Genomic DNA, 11,072 nt, shown 5'->3' on the forward strand with positions numbered 1-11,072 from the left:
CCATTACATATTTAACCCTTGAACTCTCTTTAACTGTAAGCAATTTTCTTATCACTATTATCATTATCTTATTTACCAATATATACATGAATAAGTTTTCAAGACCTATTCTTATTACATAATTCAGTCCCGCCATGAGACATCGCCTCATTGGTGGTTTGTCATCATAGCCAACTCCACTGCAAGGGGCATCCTTTCGGGTGGATGGTTGGACTCTTTCGGTACAGTGGACGCTAAAACATTTGAACAGAAGCAGCACCACATGTTCCCATATAATGTGTATATATAATTAAATCCAGTACAGTAATGATAATACAAACACATATTAAACATATGAATAAAAGTGCTTATAAACTAGTATTATCAAAAAGAATAAAATAAATTAGTTTTTTTAAGCCCTTCCATGTGATAAATATATAATTAATAACATTCAATCTGAAAACCCGAAGCCCTATCTAATATATATTACTTATTTTTTGAAATACATGAAAACTAAATAAACATTTTCTACTACACGGGCTCGGTTAAAGAGATCTTGAAAACAATGCTGGTGCCTTTTAGCATGTTCACTGTAAGATTTCAAAAATCAACAGAAAATGTCTATTCATTTATGTGTATTTCTTTAAAAACAGAAAATATGACTTATTGATTGAAACAGATTTTTGGACTTGCAACAAATTATAAAAAAGCGAGCAAAATGAAACATAATTTGTTGTATATTTTTATCCTAATTGTGCAAAACGTTTTAAATGTTATACTTCCGCCGTGAATTAAAATGCAAAAGAGATTTGGCTTTCAACACATTCTAAATGTGGTAAACCTGGAAACACCAGCACGGCGCTCTGGTTCTAACCCACACACTACATAATACTAAAACAAATGTGAGCAAAACTGAAATTAGATCTACCTGTAGATAATTATCGCCAGAAAGCAGTACAGTGGTGGGGTTGACAACTTGACGTTGGGTGCGAGGGTGACTATGTTCGATCCTGCGAGGTTTTCTTGCGATGATGACGCAATGGACGTTCATTAATTCCTAATCCCTGCGGCGAGGCTTTGATTTTATCGTTTGTTTTTGTTTACTTAAAGTAAAGAAAATATTCTCTTGACACAAACAACTTGAAAACCTTTTGTTCAAGTGGCAACATCAGAATTTCGAATGTGCTATCATATATATTTTTTAACTGAGTCGATACACATTCTTTTATAAAGATCCAGTAGACATAACAATATAACATTGAAAAACATTCTTCAACGTTGAAATGTTGGTAAAAAATAATTGTTGCTTCGATGGTGTTGCAGACGCTTTCAACATAAAAACAAGTGTGCGTTATCAAAAGTTACTTAAACTTTAGTCTTATGCTTACATAAAGTATGAATACTTGCAAAAACGACTTGAATGGAGTATATCTCAAGCTTATGAACATCTTATACTAAATCAATTTCCAATCTACAAGTCCACATAATATAATGTTATGTATATATTTATAAACAAAACTGTGAAATGGGAAATTAAAATGTCAAAATATTAAACATACAGTTGAACCCCGTTAGCTCGAACTACCAGGGACTGGCGAAAGTACCTCGAGCATTGGGAAATTCGATCGAAGCGAGTATGCTTAACTTCAGTAGATAAAATATGGTCCGTTACATCCAGTTCGTACCAATGAGGAGACCGAGTTAAGCTAGTATTAACACTTATTAGCTTTTTGCACAATTTATTCAGTTATGTGAACGGTTACGTCGTAAATCATAGTATTTCAATACCATTAATGTCCTATTATGCATGTTCTAAAGAACCGCTGGGGGTCTTTTTCACGGTCTATTTTCAATTATGTGGCATAAACAATGATAAACTTAACCATAAACACCAACAAATGCAAATTAATTATTTATGTGGAAAAACAAGCTCAGTAGCCAAAAGTCACACCAAAACCCCGTTTAACGGCACAGGGTAAACGCCAAAGACATAGAACACAAAAACAAAACATAACAACCATGAAGCTGGAACAATAGCACAAAACATAATAAACAACGCAGTGCATATATACTATATACAAAACTAGGAATGTTTAACAATGATTGTTAGGAACCGCCTTGGAACTGTCAGTAAAATGTAAATTTACTAGGGGTTTAAACCACTCTATGTACACAAACCTCTCTCTTATCCCAACAAGCCGGAATAAAGTAAAAACTTAAAAGGTAAATCTTATCAAAGTATGCATTAACTTGAGGAAACATAATAATAGAACAAATAATATTAAACTGAAAGGTAAACCCAAAGTACGTCAATGATAAGGGAGCCCAACTCCATCTGCAGACGGAGGAATACAATTCAAAGAACCTAATGCAAAAACTTTTCAAAGATACGATGCAGTTATTGGTTGAAACTATGAGCATCACACACAGTCTGCCTTAGAAAATAAAAGGTTTAAGACCGTGTGATCATAGTGTTTCAAAATAAAAAGCACCATTGTAATAAAAATGGGAACAAATACAGAAAACATTATTAAAAATAAAAACGCTATGTATAAGCTAAACCTTTCCTCCAAATGATTACCTATGTAAAATATTTAAAGAAAAAGACGCCACATGCCGGAGCATTTCTAGCCAGCCAAAGACGGTCTTCAGGATAACTTGAATCGGCAAAAAAAAATGATAAAATCAAAGGACTGAAAATTCAGTTATGTAAGGACTCTACATTCAACTTTATGTTTTGTTTGGGGAATTCATCTACAAAAACTAGGTGGTACGTACTGTTCAAAGTATTACCGTTATATCAACGGTTTAAATAAAAACCAAGCAATTCATTGAGTCTATCTGCCCAAGTACCTGCTGGAAACATTTTAATTTTAGGAACTTTCTTTAAAGCATCACCATAAAAATTGGGATGAATAATGCTATTAGCAATCAGCGATTTAAGACTACTAATGCACTTTGAACCCAATTAAAAACCCAATGAAAAACTTTCTTGCGGTCACTATTTTAGAGCACCTGCTTACGTTATCCTATTGTATACATCTGTTGGGTGCCGTAGAAATTGCCGTAAGTTCTGTTCTGATACAGGTTTTCATTGGACGACTTCATTGTTTTTTACACAGCAGGGCATGTATATATTACAGCTACGCTACAGCGGATACTGATCATCATGTCATGTTAATGATTTGAATTTTGAAAGGATAATAACATGTTGCTGATTGGGGAAAATATTGTTCTTTTTAGCGCGCAGAGATCACAAAACGACAAGCATCCTGCTATGATATGGCATATATGGTAATGTCCTGATTTAAACTGATATAACTAATGTTATTTTGATTATTTACATTTCATGTTATTAATGCAGAAATTATTTCGTCATTTGATGGCGAGGGTAGTTATTTAATTATTCGTCACATGACTTGCAATACCGAAAGTCTCTGACATCTTGCCGAACACGTGTGGAATTGGCTATTGTGAAAAATATTATTTAAACTGATAAATTAAAACAACTTTTTTCGCAATCAATGTAAAATATGTTAAACTAATCAGTGAAGCTTGACAAGGTTGGAATTGAAATATGTGGTTTTCATTCAACTTTTGAAAAATGTCTAAATTATTAGATTTTGGCTATCATTTTGTGTTTCTGATTCCTTTGAAGATATTATATCTGCAAACTTTCATGTACCAATACAGAACACTACCAGGCAGTGTAGCTACAAGCAAGCCTCCGCATTAGTCTAAAATTATAGAGGTGTTATACGGGATTCTTCTAATCAATGATTTACGATATCAAAAATCGTAAAAACATATATCAACATATAATATTTGGACTAGACTCTGCAATAGCTAGACTGGATGCTCAACTAGTTATTATCATTTGGTGAAGCATCCATGACAAATTCTGCTGTTGATCTTGGAGTAATAAATATTATTGTTTTATCCCAGTGCTAAAAATACCTACTTGAAGTGAGTTAATTTACATCTTAGTATGTATAACTGTATAGTCCATGGTTGCTAGTACTACACACGAAATATTAAATATAAATATTTTTTATCATCATATCTATTGATGCAGCACGAATCAGCGCGCTTAGCTATGTAACCATATACTGTTTGTAGTAAATGTGTACTTACCATGTTAATGATACTTAATCATAATGTTTAAATACCTTGATCAAGCGTCCCTACACCTGCATCACTTTCATATGTTGATATTTGAGGAAGTAACCGTATGCATTAGTATATGCATATTCTAAATTATATTATATTTTAATTCCGTTTGACTTCCGTTCGCAATGTTGGAATGCAATGCCACGAAATTGAATTGCATGAAATTTTTCGTGCCATTTTTTCCATGATACTCACGGTTAGTGTAAAAGTAATCCGTATGAAAATGTAAATCATTCCATGGACAGCCTAACTCAAAATCTGTTTTTTGATGAATAACTTCACTTGATTCTTGAACGTGTATAAAATTCGTGCTAAATGCTGGTTTGTTTTGTTCTTCGTAAAATCCAATATGGTTACTGTTTTATTTGACCGGTGTCAGAAAATGGTACAAATGTCATGATAAAGCTGACGTCACAGTAGACTTACTGAAGTCGTCCGCAACACGATCTTAATATTTTGGAAACTTCAATATCGGTCATATATATGCCATTTTAGCAACGAAAACTATTAAATTGGTCGAATTGCTTGAAATTCGAACATCATTACACAAATAACATCTGAACGTTGAATGTTTCGACAATGTATATTTGGAAACTCTTTTTCGGGTGGAATCACAATTCATTTTTCCAGAATTGTTTGGCTTTTAATAGGCGTGGAGTGATATATTCATGTTTATGTGTGCATAACTAGTACGTTAAATTTGAAAAAGAAAGTGGATCATTCAACATTTATTGATGAAAAACACTGCCGATGAAAATTTAAACAAGATCAATCTTAATTTATTAAGATTTTCTTCAATTGTTCTACTTGGCTTTGTACTGAGATGGGTGATGCGGTGTGTTTAGCCTGCTCAATTTCCCATGTAGTCATTACAAAAGCGGTATAGCCGCAAAATTGCGTATTTCACTTCATACATGACGCAGTTGTAGGAATTTCTGAATAATTGACTAAATAAATCACCGGAATATCGTCACTAAGTTAAATGGCGGCGATTGGTCATCATATAACAGACAAAGAAATTAGTCATGTCAGTCACTGGTATATATCGACTGTTATGATTTCGCATGTTTATTTGCTTCCATATAATAAAAGCAGAGTTATGAATAAGTTTGACTATAAATAAGGTCCCGTCTTCAATGGGTTTTTGTGTGCTATGCTTGCATTACAGTATTTCTTATACGCATTACTACAATACAATGTTTTATCTGATGCCAAGAACAAAACTTATTAAAAATACCTCTGTGTTTTAGGAAGTGTTAAATTAGTGGAGTTAATAATGTTTGTTTGAATAATACTTATTGACTACTCACCCCATTCAATAACCAGCTCTTCCCCCATCTACTCCTTGTGTATCAATTACAAAGTATAATTCGTATAGCGAGTCACACTACTATAAACGATCGGTCAGTGAGAAAGCGGTATGAATTGCCTGACGTACGTAGATGATATCTTTCGGATAGGAAGGATCATCACATTTAAAGCAATGACATGAATGTTTTTTAAACATACGAAATGATAAAACGCATGGCATTAGCGATCTGTAACATTCTTTGAAAACCTTAAATATCACCACAATTATTTTTCGTCGGTCTGCGATTGGGGTACATAGTCATTGAACAGAAAATATGTCTTGAAATATTTCTAAAACGAACATAACAACGATATCAAACACTTTAACTAGATGAAGATGAATACAAAGTTCATGAACCAACTTATAATGCTGTTGTTTAATTATGGCTTGCATCGCAAATCTAAAAACATTTTTAGGTAAGCGAATTGGTGATACAGCACGCTATTCTTCGGTGAAATTACTGAATTTGATTGGCAAGTCAATCATCATAAATCTTATCATAATGGTTTTTAGAGCAGGGGCCTACCTTTTTCTCTAAGATTTTGTTCGAAAATATTAAGGATTTCTCGAGTTATTCAGGAAAATCGTACATTTTTTACTTAAAGGGGCCCTTCCTTATCCAGTAATCATATTTACAAACGTTTCACTTGCATCTATGTATTTGTTAAAATGTTGCTCTGTTCTGTTTTGATGGTACTCGCATTAGACTTTGTACCTTTGTACTTGGTTTTTCGAGGTATTTTCATTCGGTATTCAAGCTTTCTTGCGTATATATTTCGTAAATTGCTGTTTAGAATAATGTTTGGCTTTTTACGATGGAAGTTACTTCTGTAGTTATACATTCATTATAGTTTTCTGTCAATACTAACGAATTTTCAGTGATTAATTATGATAATACTTCATAAACTTAACTCGATAAATGTATCCTTCAAATAAGTAGTTCTGAAATCGCAAACAGTTAATAATATTGATAGGGTTACTGCCGTCCTAAAACCGGTATATTCAGCTGGGTTTGTCTAATTTAATATGAATTATTCGGCATTTTATCTAACATCCTATCTAAATATTCTGTCAGAAGTTCAGCAAAGATATTAATCGCAAGGATAACATTCCCGAATGGCTTTTAACTCTTTGAGAATATAACAACATCAGTCAGGCATGTTAAAGTCATAAAAGCAATCACAATTTGTTTGATGTAAAAAATCTTAAAAATATTGTTTATGATAATTGTTATAGAGTTGCCATTTATTTGCATGTTACTAAACAACGTGGTAGTTTTGGTAGAAGTTTAGCTCTACATCATGTTTCGTTCATTTAACCCAGCAGAGATATACATAGTTAACTCTTAGAGTCAAACATGGAAAGAGTGATAACAAAAGACATGTTTGAGTTTATTGTTACTCCTAAAACAACGATAATTAAAGCGTTTGAACCAAAATGTATACATATATAGATACGAAATAAAATTCATTGTTCACGGTAATTTCGAATTAAAAAGAGTTCCCTTACATACAAAAACGAACACACCACTATAGACAATAATTGATTAAAACAAATCACAGCTAACTCAAACTAAACCAAATGTAAATCTCGACCATACGTTTCTCTAGCAGTCACTTACTTCAAAATATATTTCATCGTATTTTAAGTTTAATGTGCCAAGTTTAAAGTCATAGTTTCCCAAACGAATGCTGATTCGATATGATTACATCTTATATTTCCATGCTTTAAAATGTGTGGCATGGTTTCAGTATATAATAATTAAGCATCAATAGTGTCATAGATCGGTCTAAATCTAGTCAATTATTGGTCATTGAATGACCTTGACATGGACAGTGACGTATTATCCGGATTTAATTGCCGTAACCGTAGATGATCCCGCTCTGAGGAGTCCGATAGGTATGTGTTTGCAGTTGACGTTGTAGTTGGTTTTCTTGTCTTGCAGAATTTGTCGGAGAACGCGAGATAAATCCAAGGATTGGTACAAGAGTTTAAACTGGCCAGAAGCGTTGCGATAGCCATGATATGACCTGTAGACAAAGAATGCGAGATAAGTGTAAGTATTGGTACACGAGTAAAGACTAGCCTGAAGCGTTGGGAAAACGAAATGACACAAATATGACATATTTCCAGATATGTCTATGGATCAGTGCCTAAATTAGTTATTGCCTGAGAAAAATTTGTTAAGAAAAAATGTATTTGTATCAAAAATGGCCAAGAGCTATATCCTGTAAATTAATAGATGTACGATGAACAAAGATTGGTTAATGAATTATATATTTAGTCTGGCTGACAGTAAATGCACGAACAATGTAAGGGAAGTATATCCTTGCAGAAATAAAAGAATGCCAGATATTCTACATATTGTTGTAGTAGATAAAACTAGCCTGAAGCATTCAAATGGCAATGATTAAACCTCGATATACAAATCGTACTCTTATGTATATTTGTAGACTCGACAGATGGAAACCTTAATGGTTTTAATGCTGCTTAAAATGTCAGAAAACCTGACATTTATCCCGTGTATGTGTTATAATGACAATGGCATACACGGTATAAATGTTAATTTGGCATTTTCAGAACTTGTGTATGCGTTTCACTTAAAAGCAACTTGAACTATTGCACTGGTTGTTCAAAACTAAAAGTTAAAAGCGTTTCTTACTTTCAAAACTACTACTTTGGAATCGAAATGCATTCTCTTCAGGCAGTATTCCTATCACGATTTGAGACAACTGTACCATATTTACTTGTTTATTTAGATGAATTAGCATATCATCAAATAGCTTACGTTTAGAAGTTAACGAAGATGTAGTTCATGACGCTGTTCACTTTCAGCTATCTTTCTTATTACAATACTGCTTCCCCTAAATTTGAACTAGATATTTTGTATATTATCATATGTTCCGAAGATTTTGACACAAAATCGACATGCGATGTACTCTTCAACTCATTATAATAAATAAAAACAATTACACCGATGGCTATCTGCGAAATGACACAAAAAGAAGAATCTGTTTTGAACTTACTAAACAATGTAATGCCAAATAATGTAAAGTGTGCGGAAAAAAAAGTTATGATGTGTATTGACATATTTTCTTATTATATAGTAACACAGATTACATTGACGTTTATGTTCAAACTTGTTTCTGTAGTTTTTAAAAAGAATATGGACGTAATTTAATCATTGAACCGTTTGTCAGGCGAGCATAGTGACTCATCGTTCATTCCTTGAAATGAAAAAAATGAACACAATGAGGTGTACGTTCTTCAAACATGTAGTGTCGAGATATTTGTCACGATTTCTAACCATGCTCTTATCAATGTTTTCACACACATTGTGGCAGGAATTTTAGACAGCGTTTTATGCCCTACATGTTGGTTAAGGACTGGCCCGGTGGGCTGGGAATAGCCTTGACCAATTCATTTTCAAAGGTATTTTGATGCCTGGAACACCTCAGCGATATTGAAAACAGACCATGCGGTAGAGGTGAGATTAAGGAGACAAAAGGTGCAATGAGTTGAAAATGCTTAAATGTCCCACTACCCTTTACCGATGAAGCTGAACACTGATTGATGATGAACACTGATACAGACATTCATCAAACAGACTGCTTTGAAGTAGATATTATTAATATATAGCCATTGCAATCCAGAAAATCAGCATTTTAGTTTAAGAACGTTTTCCCTGGACAACTTTTTACTTTAAGACGCCTAGCGAAATTGACATGTACATGTTTACCGTTACTAGGAGTCATTATGAAAATACTAGAATATGATTATTTATTGGCCATATACTCACTTGTAAAGTAAGGTGCGTTCATATCAAAGGCCGCCCACATCTGTGTAATGAAGAATGGCGCCCAACATACGATAAAGCAGATCACAACTGTAAGTGTAAGTTTCACAGTCTTGATTTTGGACTTTGACATTTTCTTTGAGTGAGCTCTGGGGTTAGTAACCGTCTCCTCGGTGTTATACTGCGAAGACCCATTTCTGTAGTGTGTTTTGCGCTTGACTGCGTTATGCGTCTCTTTTGCGTTCACGCTGACCCAAACTACGTGGCAAATCTTTGTATAACACATGGTCAGTATCACAAAAGGTACAACATATACTGAAATGAATATCCATGTAACGTAAGCTTGCAATGTCCAAAATTGCGTTTCCAAATCAAAATTATCCATGCAGTCATGAACTCCATCAAGCCTTTGTTTGTACGAGAAAATAAACAATTGTGGTAATGAAAATATGGCAGAAAGGATCCAAGCTATTGCAGCCATAACATGCACTCTCTTTGTTGTCCACGTCTGCGAATTTAGCGGATCACAAATGGACATATAACGGTCTAATGCGGTCATGATAAGTACGTAGGTGGAGCTATACATTGTTCCAACTTGCATGTACTTTACAAGCTTACAAAGAAAATTGTTTCCATCAAATTTAAATGTTATATCCATCACAAGTTGAGGCAATACTTGAAATAGGGCTACCGAAATATCTGCAACCGCTAGATGGATTATGAACATTTTCATTCGACTTAATTTCCTTTTTCTGTACATAAGAACAACAATAACCATCAAATTGCCCAGTAAGGCCATACATAAAATTGTACCCAACACACAAATTTCTGCTTGGGCAAGCGCTTCATTCCTTCCGGTATTTGTAAGATTGGCGTTGCGAGTTCCATTTTCATTGTCCATTTGCAGGTCAGCGCTTTTGCTCTTATCGTTGGTTAGCCAATATAGACCCTCGTCGTTCCAGTCGACAATGATCGAAGGTGTTGTATTCATAGTCGTCTGCAGCTGAAGTAGATTCATGTAATTAACATATTCCACTTGAGATAATGAGCATAAAACAGGTTTATTCGTAATATTATATTACATGATTATGGTTAAAAGCACCGTGAAAAATACCTTTTTATTGAAAACCTTAAAACATGATTCGTAATATAAATCAGTAAAACACATATAGGTAATCACATACTGGAAGAGTGGTTCCAATGAATGTTAACAACAATGTCTGTTCCATTGACTTTGATTATAATGTGAAACACAGTAACCGTCAATAGGTTTATGGGGTGGCAACTTCGCTGTATTATCGCAAAATATATACCTTAAGAGGATTTTGTAATACTCAAATATTATGATTCATGGTTCTGGTTTAAATCACCGAGAGAAATACTTTTATGGTAAAATTTTAAAGAAGAGTCATAATCTAAATTGATAAAAAAAAATTACGTGATCACATCCTGAATAGTGATTCTAAGGAAGCATAAATTACATCCAATTTAAAAGTTTCTCGGTTTACCTAACATTTCTTGATAAAAATACCAATTATTTATATATATATATATTAATATATAGTATTTATGCGCTGTACTGCTTGTAGAGTTTTGTGCTGTTCTATGTTTCTTGTTTATGCTTTTGTGTTCCATGTCTTTGGCGTTTGCCTATTGCCACTTAACCGGGTTTATGTTTAAACTTTTTGCTACTGAGCATGTTTCTGTAGCTTTTTGCATAAATATTCATTGAAATTGATTATTAAATGCAACACAGTTACTGTCAATATCTCTTGT

The 11,072-nt window shown here is 33.6% G+C and overlaps 1 protein-coding gene across 1 annotated transcript; it reads right to left on the reverse strand.

The window, feature by feature from the left end:
• Positions 1-7,010: 7,010 nt before the first annotated feature.
• On the reverse strand, positions 7,011-10,314 carry LOC128240945 (cephalotocin receptor 1-like). The gene is made up of 4 exons (XM_052957934.1): positions 9,787-10,314; positions 9,296-9,567; positions 8,224-8,232; positions 7,011-7,508 (listed from the first exon to the last, which is right to left on the reverse strand). Exons 1-4 carry the CDS (start codon positions 10,312-10,314, stop codon positions 7,304-7,306), a joined length of 1,014 nt encoding a protein of 337 aa, XP_052813894.1. The 3' UTR covers positions 7,011-7,303.
• Between the last annotated feature and the right edge of the window lie 758 nt (positions 10,315-11,072).

The sequence above is a fragment of the Mya arenaria genome, chromosome 7 (genome assembly GCF_026914265.1).
Source record: "Mya arenaria isolate MELC-2E11 chromosome 7, ASM2691426v1".
NCBI classification, from domain to species: Eukaryota; Metazoa; Mollusca; class Bivalvia; order Myida; family Myidae; genus Mya; species Mya arenaria.